Genomic DNA, 21,840 nt, shown 5'->3' with positions numbered 1-21,840 from the left:
ATCCAGAGCTATTTTCTGGGAATCTAAGCACTGAGGAGTGACTCCTCTATTCTCCCCTGCACACCTTTCCAGCCCTGACATATTACTTGCCCTTCACCAACACCCCTGCCCTGAGTCTCGCTGAAATAGGCAAGTATGGGGAGCCGGAAGGGTAGAGGAAGGACCAATCAGTGGGATCTAGAGTGGATCAGCAGCAATTTGTCTGTGGCTTTCAAGGTACATGTTAATCGTCTACTGGAAACAGCATGGGCTTTCTGAGATGGATTTAGGCACAACCCCTAGGTCTGCCATAGGATTCGGACCTAACATTTATTGAGGGATTAGTATGCATGGGACACTGTTCTGCACACCTTTCAGGTATTCTAAGTCTTTAATAGTACAATAGCTATCATGTAGGTTACATTTTTATCCTCATTTTATAATTAGGAAACTGAAGCATTAGAGGCTTTTGGGAGCCCAGCCATACCACACACTTAGTTTTCTCTTCTGTAAAGCAGAGTTAGCATTTGCGTAAAAGGTTTGAGAGGATAAGCAAATGGGACAGAGAATGTAAAGCGTCTAGCCCAGGGAATGCTACCCATGGTCACTAGTGACTGGTCCACTCTCTGAGGCTATAACTACAAGATGTGGCTTTTCGTAGTGATTACTGTGGATGAGGGCCACAGTGGCTAACATTGCAAAAGAACACGTAATACAAAGGTCAATTTATTTTTGGCTTTGGAAATGCAATTTTTAATAGGCCGGCTCCTACCTATGAACACATTGTCCTCAACAGTTCATTTATAAATCAGCTGTTCAGAAACAGAAATAATATTTCCCCAGAGAAACAATACTGTAGATGGTTAGCTCATTAAAGACAATTTAATCCATAAGAGAGCAGAATTTTAGTGTTAATATTATTAGCTTCTGTTCTGGGAACATTCATTCACTTAACACACTTCTATGATGTAGGAGGCACTGTCCCAGGAGCTGAACAGAATTACTGAAAGCGTGTCTACTGCTTCAAGGACCTTACATTGTTGTGAAGGAAATAATAGGGATCTGATCACTGATTCCAGTGGATAGTAACTGACATGGCTTCAGGCTCTGGTAAGGGGATGGGTAGGCTACCTAGGGACAAGAGATGAGTGGCTGATAAAGTCCTGGAAGAAAGGATAAGGAACTCCCCTTCCTTGGGGTTAGGGCTAACTCTAGCACTACACTTCGTACACTCATTCCCTGCTTCCTGGCTTAAGCGCCCCTTCAAGGCATCCCGACCTAACAGTCCCTATCTTCCTACATAATCCACATCCACAAAATTAAAACCCTTGCTTTTTTCAGTCCAAATAGATCACATCCAAGTGTTATGAGGGAGACGGTCTAAAAAAATGTCTCACTGATTTGTGATTAAACTATCACTCAAGGTCCCGAAGGCATTTCCACTTTAAGAAGCAGATGGTTTGAAACTTTTTTTTATTTTTGATATAAATGTTTAAATCAGAAGTATAGGCATGTGAAACCATTTCAAAAAAAGTAATGGCCACTCAGACCAATTGGCCCAACTTGTAGACTGCCTTTGGAGCCATTTTCTTTCAGGGATGCTGACCTCTTCACTGAACACACATCCTCAGATACTGAAAGGATGTCATGTTGGTTTTAAGTGTACACAGTAGCTCACCTAGAGCACTGGTACTGCCAAAGAACAGAGGGCTAGTGGCGGAATGGCCATTTGTCTGGGTCATCTGTAACCTAGAAGGCCTTGTCTTGGAACACAGGTGTACTGGATAATGTACGATTTTATGACACTTCAAATTGAAAACTGAAACCACGTTATGAAGACTACTCCAGGGAGCTGGAAAGCCACCCAACTTCTCACCACCAAACTCCTCCTAGCCCCACTCCACGTCACCGAGACCACAGCTGCGAAGCAGAATGCCCCACACTGCTGCATGTGGTGTCTGGCTCTACCATCCCCACTGGAGAGGACCCGAGCGACAATTACATAATTTTGTTAAAAGCCTCTTTTCCATGACTTGGGGTTGAGGGGCGAGATCATAATTCCAATTCAAGAAATTTTGAAGTGCAGAGGCAAGGCAACAAGGTGAGGAGCTATTAGAGAAAGTTCACAACTGTCATTAGTAGGGATCAAATATCTCTTTCTCTGCATAGAGTAGTCCTTGAAAGAATGATTGGCTGAAAGGTATAGACCTTTTCCATATAAATTAATCTCATAATGTGAGATCTCAGCGTTTGTCGATTTCTTCCTCTGTGTGTGGGTGTGGACTGTTTTTGCCTATCTGCACAATGGTTCACACTTGACTTTGACCATAGGCATTCTGAGTGCCAGTACATGTGGGGTACACTTGACCCCATGCTTCTAGATGCCCACCGTGCCCTATGAAATATATTTATGATCGTTACCTGACAGGGGTGTTTAAGGAACCAAGTTGCTCTGTCTACACTATTTGGATTCCAAGTCATTTTGAATCTTGTCAGATCTAGTGGTGACCCTCCATGTGGGGGCCTAAGGTGCACCAGGGTAATGGGTGCCCTGGGAGTTTGTGCTGACTTTGACTCTGCCCCACTGCCACATGAAGCCTTCTCAGCCTTCTCCAGTCAGCATCAGAGGATTAGAACAACTCCTCTGGCAGCAGCTTCTTCTCATTAGCAACCTGGAATCACTGCTGTGCTGAAGGCTGCATTGTTCTTCCACGTTTGAATATCAATTTGCATAATGAAGCAGGTGAGAGCGCCTCTTGCCCGTTCAGGCAGCCCTGATTGGCAGAGAGAGAGGGATTTGTACATAATTGGCCGCAATTAATTTGACGCGCTTTTATAAGGAGAATAGGAAAAAGCAGAAAATTGCTCAGTGCTCCAAGGCAGAGCTGCATCTGCACCCTCTGTGGTATATGTGTGTGTTTGCAGTGATGGGTGGGTGTGTCGTGCACAGGCATGTGAGTGGTAAACTTGTGTGTTCAAATGCAATTTTTTTTTTTTTTCTGGGAGCAAAAAGAGGCTCATTCCCCAGAGGTTCCTGTGCCTGGGAGGTCTGTGGCTGCAGCGTCCTTCATAATGCAATGCTGTTAGCCATCTTGTTCAATTTGTATTTGAGGCCACTAGGAGACATCATTAGACATTCTAGCATTCTTTCTTTAGTACCAGGATGACACCCAGCTCAACATCTCTTTTGTACTCAGTCCAAAAAAGGCTGAGTCCCAGCTGTCTCGGGGTCTGTTGGCAATCAGTTCTTGCAAGAAACTGAACCGGCTTGCACTTAACTCAGAACACACTGGGCTGCTAGTGATAAGCTGAGAGATGTGTGAGCACATTTTCAGGAATGAAGCATTCAGCAATTTTAATATCAAGGTGGTTTATGGACTAAAGCTACTCATGGCCTCCTTGCCACGGGTACTTGAGAAACAGCCAGTACTGTTCTTGCCTTATTTCCATCCTAGGCTGAAGACAGAGGGGTGCTGTAGGGTATGTTTCCCTCCTCTCCAATTCTTTCCTCTTCCTCTTTACTCTAAGAGGAAGGTTCCTGAGAGTGACATCTTCCTTTCTAGCTGGAGTAAGTAGGCACATTGGTTTCTTCCTAGAAGAGAAAAAGCTTAGCGCCCAACGACAGTCTCTGTCTGTTTGACTCATTCACCCAGTCAACTCTCATTAAGTCAGTGGCTTTTAAATGTGCAAGAGGCTCTGAGTTCAGAAACAAAGACAACAGAGCCCTTGTTGGAGATACTCCCAGATTCACGGGAACAAAGTCTTTTTGAAGTTCCTGTGCACTTATGGCTGGGTAGAAAGTGGTCCATCTTCTCCCCGGGGTGGGGGGTGGGGGGTGGTCCACAATCACTACCTCCTCTCAAGAAGATCTGAGGAGCCAGGCCAGACAGGATTCCCATAAAAGGGGCCTTGACTGGATTCTGCTGCCTTAGGCCAACACCTCCAGAAGCACACGAAGAAGTCCCAGGGCTATGTGGGTGTGGTAATATGGGGCAGCTGCAGGCCCTGGGGGCAGCTCTCCTCAGATCAAATCCTGACACCCTCTCTTGCTGGTTGTGGACTTCGGTGCATCTGCTTAACCCTTACATGACTCTCCTCATTTGTAAAATGACATCAGTAATATTTACTTTAAAGGGTGGGTATGAGGCCTAAAAGTAGGAACAAATGTGAAAAGTCTAACAGCAGACACATAGCAGATGTCCATTAAATAGTTCAATAAATATTCAATAAGAAGGGCAGAGAATATCAGGCAGATTTGGTTCCAGGAATCCCAGCGACTATGAGCTAGCCAAAATAAAAGTCGAAGGGAAGCCAGCTATTACAGATCTTGTGTTCTAGCTGTTCTCCTCCCACTCTGGGGTGGAGAGCAAGGCAGTGGAGACAGGAGAGATCCCTGGAGGCAGGAAAGCCCTCACTTGAGGGGGCTTGGTGGTGATCTAGCACAGACGGTCTCTATGCATGGCCAGCATTCAAAGCAGACCTTCCTCCATGTCAGACAAGTTCATGGGTTCTCCAGAGAATCTCTCAAAGTAAGGACGTTGGTCTGCCACTCCCTGAATGCAGCTGGTTGCTTACATGGGTCCCTTCTGCTTTGCCATTTGAGGCCACCCCTCCTGTGTACTTCTGTTTTGGCTGCCTCATCTTCAGGAGGAAGACCTTGAGCAGGGGATCTTTAAAAACATGTGCCTCCACTTCTGGCCCAGACTGACTCCCTCCTGTCCATGTGGCCTTATCTAGACTTGAGGAACAAAGGCCCACCTATCATGTGACTGGCTGGAGCCAAGACCTGTCACCCTTGATCCTCTCAGGTACAGGTCGAATGCCAGCCCTTCTCCATTTTAACTGCAAGGGGTGAATACCAAGCTCTCCAAATGACCCCTTCAAAACTCCTTCAGTAGGTTTGAGGGGAGTGGGAGAAAAATGGGGGGGGGATGTCATAGCCCTCTAGTAACCTCCCCCAAAGAAATTTGTCCTCATGACCCTCTTCATACCTGTGGTTTCCCGGCTACTTCCTGCCAGGTCCTGTTAGGTGGGAGCTTCCCACATGACTTTTACTTCTATCTGAATGGACAGAGTCCTATTTATTTAAAAAGGTTCCCCAAGTGACTTTGATATTCATAGTCTGCTCTATCCTACACCCCTTCCCAGGCAGCAATTTTTCCTGTGTCCCTGCAACAGAAAGATCTATTCGGACAGACTAGCCATATAATTTTAAAAGTGAAGGCCTGAAACTCTGATCTTCCTCCTTCTGACTGAACTCCTGAAGGTCCAAGCTGCACCCACACCTTGAGGGAGCCTCTTGCCTACTTATTTTCTTCTTTTCAATAGGGCAGCTCTCAGGGTCAATTGGCCTGGAGACACTGCCCTTGAAACTCTGAATCAGAGCCCCCCAGACAAGACTGGATGAAGTACCAGAGGAGATACGGGGTACGGATGGTCTCTTAATGGCTCTGTGAGCCATGCTGGAGAGGAAAACCCAGCATCAAACTGTGAACCACATGGTTGGACTTCCGGCATTCTCAGGGCCCCACTGGCCCCAGCACATGCCCAGCTGTGCAGAAAGCTTCCAAAAATATAACAGGCCTCACACAGTCCACTGGGAGCCTATCTAATCTTGCCATCATTATGACAAAGAAGGGGTGGGGGGAATGGAAGGGCAAAAGGCTGAAGCATCCACAAAGCCCAGAGCCTGCACAGACCACAACATTTACTGTGGATACAACTGTGACATCCCTAAACCCTGATTCATTTTAGGCCTGATGCCTTTGGCCACATATAAATTTTTGTGGCTACATTAATTTGTCTCAAAGGATTTGAACTTGGTTGCCCAGCATGAAACACTAATTCTTAATAAATCCTCAACCCACAGGCCAAGATTTATTGTGCATTTAAAAGTTTAGCCCCCTAATACAAAACACTTATTTTTATTTTTTATTTTTCAGGAGTGAGAAAAGGATGTTAAGGACTTCTCTTATGTTTCTTTGATGTAAATAAATTTCAGAATGAAGAAATTGCCTTCAGTAGCCAGCTAAGTGGGATCTCTGACTTCCCTTAGGTCCAGAAACTCAGATATAAGTAGATTCCATCATCCCTGGGAGCCCCTTGTTCTTCCCAGCCTGGGAGAGATGGCCTGGTGGAGAGAGGCTGGAGACAGAAGCCACACAGATAAATTCATATGATCCAACCAGTTCAAAGAAGTACTCAAGCTTCTCCCTACTCCCAGAATACCTAAAACTTAAATACAGCATGCCATGCTCTATGCTTTGATTTCTGTTAACTGAAATCATTTGTTGCCTATTGCTAGCTTTTATTTGGGGCCCAGTTCAATTCAATTGAGGTGGGGGAAATTATGAATTCATACTCGTGCTAGTTTATTTTTAAAAATATTATGGCTCCAGGAAATAATATGCCTTCTATTCCTCCAATATCTTACTTAGGGACATCTTTCTAAGAGTTACGTAGAGCCAAAGATTGGTTCTGATGGTTTGCTTTTCCTTTTCCTTTTCTTTCTTTCCTTCTTCCTTCCTTCCTGCCTTCATTTCATTTTGTTCTGATTCATTTCACAGAAAGATGGTTCTGCTCATGTCAACAGAACGAGACAAACCTTCTTTCTCCAGGTAAGAAAGTCTTCCTCAGATCCATGTGGTAAAGCTTATGTTCTGTGCACCTGGGAAACTCATGTTCCTAATGTAGCTTTGTGTCAAGTTCCTAGCTACCCAGCTATCCTGTTGTCTATATGTCCTTTGGAGGATGCATATACAGTTATCTTTGAACAATACAATTTTGAACTGCCCAGGTCCACTTAAATAAGGATTTTTTTTTTGAAACAGTACTATAAATATATTTTCTCTCACTTATGATTTTTTTCTTTTTAGAGAGAGAGCTTGAGTGGAGGGGGGAGGGGCAGAGAGAGAGAGGGAGAGAAATCCTCAAGCAAAGTCCTCACTAAGCATGGAGTCGACCCTGCACTCGATTGCAGGACCCTGAAATCATGACCTGAGCTGAACTCAAGAACCAGATGCTCAACCCCTGAGCCACCTGCACACCCCATCTTCCTTATGATTTTCTTAATAACATTTTTTTCTCTAGCTTTATTGTAAGGATGCAGTATGTAATATATAAATATACAACATATGTGTTAATCAACTATTTATATAATTGGTAAGCCTTTTAGCCAACAATAAGCTATTAGCAGTTAAATTTCTGGGGGATCAAAACTTACACTCAGATTTTTTACTGTGCAGGGGATTGGTGCCCCTACTCCATGTTGTTCAAAGGCCAACTGTATATATACATGTGCATGTATCTGTGTGTACATATATACACATATGAACACACATGTACATACATGCATGCTCATTCCTGGCTAACATAGAATCTAACAAGGAAGATATGTTCACCCACATGAAGAGAGGACACCTGTTTACCTTTATTGAGAAAAACATCACCTGTGCCTTATGATCAGATAAAGTCCCTAAGAGTTCTGTGATTTGAACTGTGCAACACAATTCAGAATATGAGAGGGGTGCATTAATAAGATTTTTCCTAGAGAAAAAAAAAAGATTTTTCCTAGAGAAAAAAAAAAGATTTTTCCTAGAGATGTTACTATGAAGTAGTCTAGTAGAAGGTTGTGTGGGAAGTGTGCACACATAGAACATACTGTATGCTGTGACAAACTAATGGTAATCAGGCTCAAGGACAAAGCAAATGGGAGCACACAATGATGCTTAGGTTTTTTACTGCCTCCCTAAAATTCAGCAACATGGAGAAGATTCCGTGGTATGTAAAACATGTCTCTGCAATCTTCAGTGTGATAGAGATCAATTCTTTGAAGCAAAGGAGATTCCTGAGAAGAGGATGTGAACTGGATCCTGTTGTAAGAAATATCCATCTTGGAAGAATGGGGCTGGATGCTTATGGAGGAGACTGAAACGAGTAGGAGAAACCCGAAAGTCTAACATCTGCACGGAGCTGAGAGAACAGGTTGTAAGAAAGTCACAAAGGCCCTGTATTAGTTTCCTGGGGCTGCCATAACAAACTACCATGGACATGACGCCTTAAAACAACATTATTTTCACACAGTTCTGGAGGCCAGAGGTCCAAAATCAAAGTGCCAGTGCTGTGCTTCTTCCAGAGGATCTAGGGAAGAATCTGTTCCTTGCCTCTTCCAGCTTCCAGATTGCTCCTATAGTTCCAACACTCCAAACTCTGCTCCTGCCTTCCCCTGATCTTCTCTTCTCAGTCAAATCTCTGCCTTTCTCTTATAAGGACACTTGTCATTGGATTAAGCCTGGACAATCTAACCTGGATAATCTAAGATGATCTTATCATGAGATCCTTAACTTAATTACGTCTGCAAAGATCTTTTTTTTTTCCCCCAAATAATGGTAACACTCAGAGGATCCAGGGGTTAGGACATGGATGGATCTTTTGGGAGGGGAAGTCCATTTAACCCATGAAAAGCTCCAACAGTACAGCAGAGGTGAGAGGTGAGGAATCCTGTGTGGGAAGCCATGGAATGTTGGGAAGCAGGTGGTCACTCAAAGAAAGAGGACAAGGTGAAGCCTGATGCTGTGAAGGGGTACATGGAAAGGAGAAAAAGGCGGCTCTGGGCCCCCCTTGTGAGCCCAGTAGTTAGCACCAAGCCATCTGCATCCTAGGACTGGGAGGGTGACCACTGCAAAGCCCCACTGGATGTCTCAGTCAAGGCGTCTGGGTAGGTCAAAAATGGACTCAGGAATTAGGAACAAGCAGACGTAGTCCCATTCTCAAATGACACTAGCAAAGTGGTGAGAGTCAACCCTGAGCAACTGGATGCATGGGTGAAGGAACGAGGGAGGCTCAGTACTTGGATAGTAGCCTATGTACAATGTCAGATTGGTTCTGGTAACTGAGAGACAAAGGGGCAGGAGTCCCTTCCCTTACACATGCATGTCCTCTTCCCCTGTGTCATCTCAGGCTTCTGGATGTTTTCTTTTCTTATTTCCTCCAGAATTGCTCTTGACCAGCTGCTACAAGAGGACCAGTTGCTTGACAAGTCCGCAGGACTCCCACACAAAAAAATCACACCCTATTTTACTCAGCTACCTGAAGGTCCAGTCCAGGCCCTCATTTCTAGCTCTCTGGCTAGTTAGTCATGCCCGCTACTTTCCATAGTAAGCTATTTTTGGCTCAGTATTTGGTGTTCTGACCAAGATTGTCTGCTCCAGGACCAAGGTGTGACAGATCAGGCTTGAGGTCAGCTGTCTCTCACTGGCTTTCAGCCTAAAATTAATAGGGCAAGGAAGACACATCTGTACAGTGGAAATCATGGCCCATTTCCTCATGTGCTCAAATACCATTCAATCATTACATATCAGTGTACTGTGGTATAATTATGCTTATCACCAGGCAGGTTTTCTTCCAGAACGCATACTGACTTGTTCACACATTGATTTAAAAGTCCTACACTGTCTACATTCCAAAAGGATATAAGGTGACTCCAAGGTGCTATGGGACTTCACATGGAATAATCATATCTAGAAAAGCCATGGGTCCTCGTTTGGTTGTTAGAAAGCTGTCCTGATTGCACCTCCAATGTTGCTGGCAAAGGTGGTTGCCCTCATTAATTAGACAAGCACCTTTTGGACATTTTAAAGTTAATAAAAATTCCTACAGTTCCTTGAGGTAAAGAATTGCAAAATATACTGTGGGCACATGTGACATTGGTGGGAGGGGTGTGTGAAGCAGGATGTATCCGAACACCCTTGGGAAGCCAATGGTCAGATGGCAGCCTCTCCTTCCTTCACCCCTGACTCCAAAAGGGCCCCTTCTTGTTCCTAGTGCCACCCCTCTCTCACCCTCCAACAGTGGCTTCAAGCTCAAGGTCACAACAGGCTCAAGATAAAGTCCATTTGTGGGCCATCAGCCTGTACGAGTACTAGAAAGCGCCATCCATCTCTGTTATAAGTAATGCCTCGGAAAAACTTCTTAAAGAAAGTATAAATGTTACAATACTCTGTAATTACTGGGATCAGTTCATCAGATAGCTGCTTTCTGAGAGAGGAAAAGGATCTACCTTGTTATGCTCTGACAAGGTAAATGGGAGGTTAGGAAGGAGGAAGGTGAATGAAAACAAGCTCTGGGATCTAAACAGGATGGCACACTGGTCAGGGGCTGTGGGTAGCAAAGCACATGAGGAGGGAAATGATTTAACCCTTCCCAGCTTCAGTTTCGTCATCGACAGATAAAAACATTAAGAGCAGCATTACATAAGATAACCTGTGTAATGTCACTGGCCTTATGCCTGCCTTGTATGAGCTGAAAAAAATGTTCAAGCTGAGATATTCTTGTTGAAGTTCTATTAATAATGATGATGATTGTTATTACCATTATCCATAGCAGAAGTAGTAATGATAGTCCTGGTGGTGGCAGTGTAAGGTGACCTCTGGGTTTAGTGAAACTGATAGAGAAAGTCATTAAATGAGAGAATCAAAAAGTAAATGACTAAGTAGGGGCAGGGGTGTCAATACCGATCCTTAGTGACATCATAACTTTGTCTGGGATGAGCTACAAGGGAGATGTCCTGGCAAAGTGATTTTCTAGCCAAATGCACAGGGACTCAAATCTTTTAGCTCTGTCACTTGAGAATGTGTGACTTTAGGGAAGTCAGTAAACTTTGCAGAGTCTCAGTTCTTTTTTGTAAAATGGGAATAAACATTGTGTACTATGTGTGCAGAGAACACATAAAATAGAAGTAACATGCATAATGAACCTAGGGTCCAGCAAATATGTCCCTTCCTTCACCTGGTGGCCAAGTTCTTTCTCCTCCTTTCTACGGCTGACAGACTGCAAAATGAGAAACTCATCTGGGTAGGTGGGAAATAAGAGAATGAGCATGGTGGGCTCTTTGTTAAGAGAAGAAAGATGTCACCAGTTTCCTTACATTCTCCTCCCACTGGGAGAACTGATGGAATGTACAGTAGGGCTGCTAAATGTTAGAACTTGCACCCATATTTAGTTACAGCATGTAGTGGAATAATGCTGAATTCACTGATGTAATGTGCTACTGCAAGATGGAAGCCATCCAGTGAAAAAGAGCCCCAAAATAGGTTTTCATGGAAATTTAACTCTGAACATTCTGATTTGGTACCTTACCATAAATGAGATCTGGAAACACTTTTCTGCCATAAAATTAAAGATAATTTCCTAAAGATAAATAAATTTAATGGCTATAAATACCTTCCCATCATCACTGCAAGATATTTACCATTTGATCTGAGTTATAACGGAAGACATGCCATCCGTGACAGTCAAAACAAGTTTAAGAACTCCTTTCCATTTTTAATGTTACTTTCCTTGATGAAAATTTAATTTCATTGAAAAAAGAATCTCCAAAATCACCTCATTTTTATTCACAATGTTCCTGTCTTGACGACTTCATTCTTTACATTTCTTTTTCTAAATTCATAGAATACACTTGCTGTCATGCAAAGTCAGGCCCAAGACTTTGTTTTCTTAAGGTGTTGTGAAGGGAAACTAGTATCAATTTTGACATTTTAAGTGCACTTTCAGAAAACTCTCTTTCTGATTTATATTAGCATTCCTGACACTGATATGCGTTATATGTCATTAGTTACTTAAATGTTTTCTATAATTATGTAAATTATGTTGACACTGCCTAGTCGGAAGCTTACACTTTACTATTTTGTCATTTGCGAAGTTCTAAAATGCATCTGATAACCATTTGCAAGTATTTTCAAATTAGACAGTTGTTAAAGGGTTCTTGCTCTCTTGTTGCTTTCTCTGCCTACAATGCTTAGTCCTCTGCCTTGTGTGAGAGGCACTTCAGTAAATATATCCTGTCTTCCTCTCCCAATAGACTTTTAAAAACCCACACAGGATAATCCAAGTTATGGTCATCACCCTGATGGGGGCTCATGGTCAGATGGGGGAGATACAGTCAGGTCCAGGTCTCCAGATTATTACAGGACAATATGGATGACAGGTGTTATTAATAAAGGGATGAATGACTGCCACGTCAGAGGAGAGAATGACTTAGGCCAAGGAAAGCTCCACAAATTAAGTGACCTTTAATCTGGGTCTTAAAAGTTCAGTAGGAGTTTTGAATGAAGAAATCAGGAGAAGAACATCCCAGGCAGATGTACAGATAAAGGCACGGCCAGGAGGATGAGAAGTCAAGGAAGCCTGGAACGTAGGCTGCGAGAGCCTAAGCAGTGGCTGACTAGATGGAAGAGCTGGAGCACAATGGGAATCATATGTAAAGGCCTGGAGAGGCGCATCAAGAAAAAAAAGTTTTTATACACGCAGTGGAGTCACTGAAGTTGTTTAGGCAAAGAACCAATGGGATCTAACTTCTCAGAACATAGCCAACATGGTGTGGAGGACAGACAAGTGCACAGCCTCTCTGCTTTAAGCAGCCTCGAGCGATATATTCTTTCAAAACCACGGAAGGGAAAACAATCTCCTTGCACCTTAATCATTCTTCTTTCAAATAGGAAATCATATGGTCATTGCTGGGTGGCTCATGAATATATGGGAAAGATAAATACAGCATCCTAAGTACTCCTCAGAGATACTTGAAGAAAACATAATATGGTGGCTCTCTCACTTAGTAGCCCAGAGCTCCAAGAGGGACTGTGGTTCACAGTACCTCTGCCATATTATTGACTGCATGGCAATATGGTTCTACCATATTGTGTGTGGGGACATGCTCCACCAAACCTCTCCACAGTATGATGTCAGCCATACCTCTGCCAAATCCACATGTGAGGACATGGTCCACCATGCTGCTGCCACATCCATGTCTTAGGATGGGCATGGTCCACCTCACCTATGCCACATTCAAGTACAGAGCCCTGATAGATAAAGTCGTTCCTAACCCCACCCTGCCCACGCTATGGCAACAGGCACAAAAATTGGTGTAACAAGAGATGAAGGGAGGTATCTAATTCAACTTTTCTGAGCCAGGATCATAATGATGAAAGATGTTGACGAAGGAGCAAAGAGAAATGTTTAAAATGAATTAAGTAATAAATGCATGAATCTATGAATAAATGAATAATAAACCATGTGTTAGAAAAGTAAATAAAAACCTAAAATGATGGAGAAGGACCTACAAGAGGGGTATTATTTTCAGAAATAAAGGAGAAAATAAAGGAAGACAAATTAGAGGAAGAGATAATGTGAAAAGGTAAACACAGTGAACGATCCATATATGTACATACACATATATATTTTTTTCATTCTCTAGATGTTTCTTTACTTTCCTTACATGCTTTTGAGAGTTCCTGGTGAGTAGAGATGAATAGATGGAGAAATCAGAACCTGTGCTCTCAAAAAGTCTGGCTCTTCCCTCTTACTCTTCTCAAACCATTTGTTACGGGTTGAAGGTTTTATTTGGGGGAAACCTAGGCCCCTAGCTAATGAAATCATTAGCTATCTGACCTATCCTTTCCAAACACACGTGTCCATATCTCATAGCTTCCATCCTGGTGAAAGGGGTGGGAAGTCACATTTTCTAAAACTTAAGGAAACAAAGGGTGGGAAATTTGTTCTGAGAGAAAGTCTCCAGAATTATGTGGCGGCATCTGTGAGTTTTACTGGCCACTCCTTGGAGGTAGCTCCTATCACTCATCTCGGACCAGCCCAGCCCTCATGGTTTCAGGAGACAGAATGCCGGCAGAGACCGTGATGCTCCAAGCAAACTCTAGAGAGTGTGGCATTTAGGACAGGTTTGGCACATCCTCGTCCAGAAAAGACACAAACCTGCAGATACTTTCCTTCCTCTCTCAGCAGCATAGCTCGGCAGGGAGGCCTGCAATTGGTATATGGGGGCTACCTATTCATCGGCACCACACAGGGCAATCATTGAGTTAAATAGCAGTTAGTTCTCTTCGGGAACAATGTGAACCACCCTCCCTCTTAGCCCTAGGAACACAGGAGCATGCCCATGAACAAACGGAGAGCCCACGGCTGAATACCACTGGGAGGAAAATGAAGGCCACAATGGGCCAGCGCTCTCAGTGTGGGTGCAGGGGGCGGCCCTCTAATAACACACCAAACGGGCGGCCCTGTGCTCACGGCCACCCAAGCACGTCCAGCGGGAGGTACCATGTTCTTGGGAAGCCACTAACATGCCAAGCCCCTTATTTGCAGCCTGGGGCGCACTTGTGCCAACCTTTCACAAATCAGGAAGCGAAGGTGCAGCACCATTATTTCAGTAGGGAAATGGATTTTTGCTGCCACGTCCCAGTGTGAGCAGGTGTAAGAAAGACCTGCTGATTCTATAGAGGGAGAAAATGAACAGGTACGCGAGAATGTGCTGTATGGCTCAGAGCGGGACTGAGGGAAATATGGGGTGGGGGAGGTTCTCAGGTGGTTCTCTTACCTTTTTGTCACTCAGGCCAGAAACCTGGTCCACATACTCTTCTTGGATCATGAAGGCAGCTAAGTTGGCAGTGTAGCTGGCCAGGAAGATGACAGCAAAGAAGGCCCACACCGACACCATGATCTTGGAAGTGGTCCCCTTTGGGTTCTGCACGGGTACGGAGTTGTTAAACACCAGACCCCACAGTAACCAAATAGCTTTGCCGATGGTAAAAGACGGGCCACCTGGCTCTGCCGGGATCAAAAGACAGGGACAGAAAGGTAAGACAGAGTCACTGGTTCTATGTAAACCAACAGATACACGGAGCTGGGTGAGTTCCTGCTCAGAGCAGGAAACCCTCCGACTAAGATACAGACACTTTTAAGTTGAGTTTATGCCTCTCTTCTCCTGGGACCCTCAGGAAGGCAGGAGAAGGTTATTTCTTTTTTTTTAAATTTAAATTCAATTAATCAACATCTAGTACATCATTTGTTTCTGATGTAGAGTTCAATGATTCATCAGTTGCATATAACAGCCAGTGCTCATCACATCACGTGCCCTCCTTCATGGCCGTCACCCAGTTACCCCATCCCCTCACCCACCTCCCCTCCAGCAACCTTCAGCTTCTTTCTTTTAAGAGTCTCCTGTGGTTTATCTTCCTGTCTGAGGACTTCCCATTCAGTTTTCCCTCCCTTCCCCTATGATCCTCTGCGCTATTCCATATATTCCGCATACGAGTGAAACCATATGATAATTGCCTTTCTCTGATTGACTTATCAGAAGAGGTTTCTTTGGAAGAAAATCCAGGGGCCTGTCGGTGTGTGTGTGATCCTGCTTCAACTAGTGTTCAGGGCCCAGCCAGGGCACTGGAGAAGCCCCTTTCCTGCCCCCATGCATACAAGACCCTCAAGACCACATCCAAACTGAATAGCAAAGGCAACTATCCCACTATTGTCACACTCGTGTCCTTATTATTGTCATTCCTGAAATTTATATTTCTATCTACCAGGAAAGGATTTCAACTTTAAGAAAGGTCAACAAGAATTAGAGAGAATGTTCTACCACTGTCATGGGCCTCCTGCAATTTTATTCACACTGCTGCTAGATGCCTTTGAAAGTCGCTTACCCTCATTTTTCTTTAGCTTCGAGCGCTTAGCACTAAATGTTTCGACCCCACTCCAATGCCAACACATCCCAACTGGGCTTCCTACCATGGTAGCTTGTGTAAAAGATATCAGGAAGGCCAGAGAAGAAATCACAGATGCCTGGCTTTGCCACACTCACTGAGGGCAGAAAGGCAGACTGTCTTTGACTCTCCTCCACCCAACCTTTATATGCACAGTGGCAGGTCTTCTGCTCCTAGATTTATTGTGGTCTCAATGCTTTCAAAGCTTGGTGATGGCAAAATCTTGCCTGATGTCTGGGTCTCCAGGTAGCCCCTCCACTGCAGAAATGAACATCTGCCCGCACAGTTTTACAACACATTAGCACAGGTCTTATGATGCTATCTGTGATCCCGATAGCATCTGCTCTGACAACTAAATCAGTGACTACACATGTCAAGCCTAGTATCTAACTGTGCACACACATCTGTGCGTGTGGACCTTATTTCATGGAACAGATGTGTAACTGAAAAGTTGTTCATAAATCAAAGCTTTTGTACATTGCAAAATGCCCCAAGGAGACTTGGTATTTAAAGTGGTCCAAGTTGAATTCCTTCGTGAAGATAGGTGCCCCTTGGTAAAGTAAGTAACTTGTAAGCCCTTGCTTTGAATTTTGTAGCTGGATTTTTGCCTCCTTGATCTTCTTCAAAGTGAGAAGAGAGAGCATACACTCACTCCAGTTCCTCACACTGTTAACGTATGTATGTACTTGTGTGTTTCTCAGATGTTTCACTTGTTACTAATGCCACTTGGGATGGGAAGTAGGTCATGGCTTCTGGAAGACCCTTTGGCACAGGCACAAGGTTTCATGACTGTATCATATTGTGGAGATATTCAAATGTCTACCCCAGAATGCATGAGCCAAATAAGAAAGTAGGTCTGAACCTGGAAATACACAGGGCAGTAGTGGTTCACAGCCTGGACTGTGAAGTCAACAGAAACTCTAGGGGAGTTTTCACATAACACAGCTGCCTAGCACCCCAACCCCAAAGATTCTTATTAAATTGCTGTGGGGTGGGTGGTTATTCTAATATGCAACCAAGGTAGAAGACCACTACTTTGAAACATGCTAGTGGCCCGAGATCCAACACTGGAACGAGTCAGAATATTAGAAAATGAGGTCCAAGCACCTTTGTCTTTTAAGTGCCCTACAGATAATTCTTTGTGTGGCTGGGGTTAAAAAAGGCTTTCCTCTGGGAGGTACAATCTCAGAATAAAGCTCACGTTCTGGATGAGAGAAGGCTCAGGGAAAAAAGTGTAATATTTCCTAATCCTGGAATTCTCAAAGTTTGGATTATTTACAGGGGTTCCATGTACCTCTTCAGGAATATAGCAAATGTTTTATGAAGTCTCATAAATGCCTCGAACATAGGGGCAGTCCTCCTATCTCTTGACCCACTTAGCCAGAAAACTGGACTACCTTCAACAGTAGCTATGGGTGAGAACTACTATCTGCTGGTCATTTTATTTCAACCACACAATGTCTATGCTCCCTGGCAGACGTATCTGAGCCAGGGTCATGGGTTTTGAAGATCTTGTACCTTAGAGGTGGACTCCATTAGCCACAACTACCCCCTGTATATCCTGGGGCAGCCTCATTTTCTTTATTCTTAATATATGGGTATAGCTGCATTGTTGGTCCTTCTGTTCAGACAGACTGCTCACAGCCTAAGGTTATTAAAATAGTTTCCTCTGACATGTTTATGCTACATGAATCTACTGCCAGCTTTCCGCTCATTTACCCCGGGGTAGAACTGGGCTTGCTAGGTGAGGCTCCTGCCAGTGAGGGACATACAGATCCAGACTAACCTCTTAATTGGGGTATTTTTAATGAGTTGCCAAGCTTTTGACATGGAAGGCTGAGGGTTCATTTTCAAAAATGGATAAGTCAGGGAGTGGGAAGACACCAAAAGAAGAGTATAGAAACTCAGAACTGAGAACGAGAGAGAAAAACGCAAAAATCCAACAGTTACAGGAGGCTTACCTCTGCCATCAGCGAGGCACCTGTTGTAACCCACAGGGCTGAAGTACTCGAAGACAAAGACAGCCACGGCTGAGACGATGAGCAGCATCACGAACATCATAACCCATACGTCAGCACTGAATGGCTCTGGAGAAGGAAAAAAAAAATCAGTGCTCAAAATTAAAACAGAGAAAAAAACCCCACCAGATTCTGCTTAATTTGCATATAATTTGCATAGGCAACACGTATTTTTGCAGGGGAAACAAACCACAAGTGTGTTGCATGTCTTCAGAGAGCCACAGCCCGGGTTGAGGAAGAGTGACAGGCTGTGTCTGAATGTCTCCACTCCCCTGATAGGCAGGTCAAGGTCTATTTTCTTTCAAACACATGAGAAGGAGAGCTTCTTCTTCTGAACTTTTTGAGATAGTTTCTGCTATTGCCAGGAAATGTGCAACTATAAGAAGTACTAGATACTGAGTAAATGAATCATATGGGACTGGCTCTTGGTTTATGTTGTCACCCATATGGCCACACTGCTCCGTAGAGGCCTGGAAAACCTTTCACTGATGCTTCCAAACTTTGTGCACAAATTCATGCTCCATAGACTTAGTCTTATTTTGGACTTGACTTGATTCAGTAATAACTGCATCCAATGAATAATTCTTTTGCCCTCTTGCCTCATCTCTCCTAGACTTCCTAGCCTACATTTACTTTTCAACCCATTGTGATGTGGTATATTTTATGGGACAGCTTTAGGGTATGAGGATGGGAGTCAATGTCAAAAAAAATCCATCCATATTGACAATCAGTATCTGTAATAGTGGGAATGTAGCAGTGACAAGGGAACATGCCTCTGATGAAATTAACAAAACAACTACAAGCTATACCCTAACACCAAGTGAAAGAGTTGATAGGATAAGACTAGGAAAGAGAACAAGAATGTTCTACACATGCTTTCTTTAATTTATTTAATCATTATTGCTGAATCCCTTCCACTGATCTAAATCTCTCTGGCTTAGAAGTGTCTAGAAATTGAACACTGTATTCCAAGAGCCACCTCTCTGAAGGTCTACAAAAAGGGACAATTGCTATTCTTTCCCATGATATGATGTTCCCTCAATTGTGTCTCAAAATAGTTCTGGCCTTTTTAGCTGTCACATCACACTGTAAACTCATAACTAAGTAAATTAACATACTGTTTTTTCCACTTTCCAAATCATTAATAAAGATGAAGCTGAGAAAGGGGAAAGATTGGTTGGAAATTAGAAAATATTTTCTTTACTTGAAATCTACATTACTTTTGAATTTTTGAAGGGAATTATAAAAACCTGGTCACTTAACAATTTAAAAAGGACCTTGATAAGACACATACCAACTGTGAAATGTAAAACCTTTCAGTGGCAGCCAGAGATGTGAGGGTAGCAGGTTTAATTCAAAGCCTCTATATGGTGGAGTGAGGAAGGCCCCTCCCCCTCAGTTCTCACTAATTAAAGTCCTACCCTGATTTTACTTCTAAGATTAGGGAATAACTGAGTAAAAGCATCCTCTCTAGGCTTTCTTTTCCTCCATTGAGTCCATGGCAACTTTTTGTACATAAAATACAACAAACATTTGTGTTGGGTTTTACGATGTAGAAAGTACTTTCACCATATGTTTTGTATAATCCTTATAATGGCTCTTTCATTATGGTATAACCATATCTATTTTACAGAAGTCAAGGTCCTTTCCAAGTTCATAGCCAGAAAGTGGCAGGGCCAGGTTATAATCTGAGGTCTTCTGGGGCAAAGTTTGTACTTTCTCATTGCATTATATCACTTCCTAACCTCTGTCCACCAGTGCCTGGATTAGGAGTTGCACTCTGAAATGTCCCCATGAGTACCGGAATACAGACTCTAAAGGCAGCCACATCTGGGCTTTAATCCTGGGTCTACTAGCTGTGAACTGATAGATTGTTGGAGAATTCCTTAACAGGTCTAAGATTCAGTTTCCTGAGCCATAAAATGGGTATAATAATACTATCAATGAGTATCAATGAGATAATATAACAAAAGGATATACTGTAATGCTTGGAACACCACAAAATAGGTGTTTAATAAATGTTGGCTTCTTTTACCCCTTAGAAGCAACTAACTGCTTCTCCTCCAAACACACACACACACACACACACACACACACACACACACCCTGCCTGGCATTGCTATGTCATTCTAGGGCTATGCTGATATATCACTGGCTCTTCCAGTTCAGGAGCTGAGGTTAGTGCTATAGTGATGGGTTAGAATTAGAATGTAGTTTTGTCTGTATCTCTTAATGTTCCAATTATCCTTGCAAAGGAGAAAAGCAAATGAAATACACAAAACTGCTATGAGGATTAATGCATAGAGTGTGTGCTATCTATTAATATTTCACATAAAGTTGGCAGGGCTAGAATCTGCTTCACTGTAAGAAGGCTAGCTGAGAAACGAGTAATTTATGGAAAAATTCTATGGGATCTATAACTCCACTTTATAGTACACTCATTAAAAACTTCCCTTCCCCCCTGCCCACTGGATAGAGCTTAAAGAAACATTAGTCAAGGTCTATTCCAATATCTTCATTTAAAAAAAAAGTTGATGTCCTTCAGAGAGTTTGTGACTTGTCCAAGGGCTTACAGCTTGTTTATGCCCAGGCTGGGCTGCCTGTCTCCCAGTCCAATGTCCTGTTTTTAAGGTGACATTTTATTTTCCAACCCTTTGCTCTCACAGCCCCTGAAAAAAAATATGGGGTATGAGCTCACAAAGGACCTCATCTAATTGAAATCTTGGCCTTATCTCACCAGGTCTTATATCATATCTAAGGCTTTTGACACATAAGAGATGCTGGAGAATAGAGAAGTATACAACAGCACGAGGAAGGATGGTGTAGAATGGGAGGAAGCATCGGATCAGCTGTACCTAGCAAAGCTCAGAAAAATGCATGTAAAAACAAAACCTTTTTTGGTAGCTTGGAGCTCAATTCTTGGAAGACAATTAAAAAGGTATTTCAATGATAGCTAGAATTAGAAATCATTAAAGCAGGAAGTAGCCCCAGAAATCAGCTGGTTGAAATGTCTTCTTCTATGGATGATGAAACGAAGTCCCAGGATGGAGCATATTTGCTCAGGGTCAAGTGATGAATAAGTGGCAGGAACGGGACTAAAGTAGGGGCCCAGCACTGTTTCTTTACAGGGTGTTATTCTACCCTATTGGTTTTGGGTGTTCTTCAGTTTTCATGTTTGAGAATAATCTATTCTCAAGACCCCCAAATTAAATAAACTACTAGCAAACCACCTCCAGGTTGAAAGAGCCTGGCCATGTGCTCCTTCACTTAACCCTCACATAAAGTACCTGTTTTTATGTCCAATTGCTTCACACCAGCAAGCATATCACTTACCTAAGAAGGCAGATGGTGAGACAGTCCCATTGCTGCGTGACACCATAACACTGATGCCAGTCTCTATGAAGGGCACAGAGAAGTCAACCACCTCAGATCGCTCCTCATTGATGGTGAGTGATCCCACCGCCATGTAGGCTCTCTTCATAACCACCTGGGAGAAAGGCACAATGCTTCAATTAGAGCACTCAGGAAGGCAAACGACCACTGCAAGGAAAACATGGCCTGGCCGTGGTATCCTTCGTATAGTGGGAACAGGAAAGTCCATTTACTGTTTTCCATTTTCTAAAATGTATAAATGAGCATTTTTTATATATTTGCATGAAACAAAATAAATGAAAAATGGAAATGGCCCTTACTTTCTGACACTTACCTCTCCAATCATACCATTCCAAGTTCCATTGATTTTCTTCCCATGCTTGCCATTGGTAACCAGGTAGAGATCATAGGTGAACTTCACAGATTTAGAAATTTTCTTAAGGATGTCAATACAGAACCCCTTGCAGCACTTTTTGATGTAACCTGGCTCCTCATCTGTTTTATTCCTAACCAGTTGAAGAAACAAGAAAACAAAACAAGGCTTTGTACAAGAGAGCAGATATTACCCTTACCATTAAAGCTCCAACCCAAAAGCAGGTCCTCCCTTCACCGCTCAGCACCTGAGTGAGGAAATAAATCAGACCACGGAACTGTAATTCTTTCATTAACTCATCACATTGAACCATGTTTTCTCCCAATTTTTAGTTCTCCTTTGGAGTATAACATACATCAGGAAGATGTGCATACCCTGAGGGTTCAGTTGGATAAATCTGCCCACACTGAACCCACCCATTTAACCAGCACCAAATTGAGATACAGAAAAATTACCCTTTTATTTTCTCTTCCAGGCATTTCCCACCCTCACCAAAGAGAATCACCATCCTGACTTCTAATAGTTTAGCTTAGTTTTACCAATT

At 43.1% G+C, this 21,840-nt stretch overlaps 1 protein-coding gene across 10 annotated transcripts in view; it reads right to left on the bottom strand.

The window, feature by feature from the left end:
* Window positions 1-21,840, bottom strand: part of GRIN2B (glutamate ionotropic receptor NMDA type subunit 2B) — a 411,663-nt gene that overhangs the window by 30,256 nt on the left and 359,567 nt on the right. For all 10 annotated transcript variants that reach the window (XM_072765991.1, XM_072765996.1, XM_072765993.1 and 7 more), the window contains 4 exons: window positions 21,258-21,429; window positions 20,885-21,038; window positions 17,495-17,620; window positions 14,369-14,598 (listed from right to left, as the gene is read on the bottom strand). In XM_072765991.1, the coding sequence (XP_072622092.1) occupies window positions 14,369-14,598; window positions 17,495-17,620; window positions 20,885-21,038; window positions 21,258-21,429 (682 nt within the window). The remainder of the gene's footprint in view (window positions 1-14,368; window positions 14,599-17,494; window positions 17,621-20,884; window positions 21,039-21,257; window positions 21,430-21,840) is intronic.

The sequence above is a fragment of the Vulpes vulpes genome, chromosome 8 (assembly GCF_048418805.1).
Source record: "Vulpes vulpes isolate BD-2025 chromosome 8, VulVul3, whole genome shotgun sequence".
Classification (NCBI taxonomy): Eukaryota; Metazoa; Chordata; class Mammalia; order Carnivora; family Canidae; genus Vulpes; species Vulpes vulpes.
Note: the sequence above shows the minus strand (reverse complement) of the source record. Positions and strands in the feature narration are given on the sequence as shown.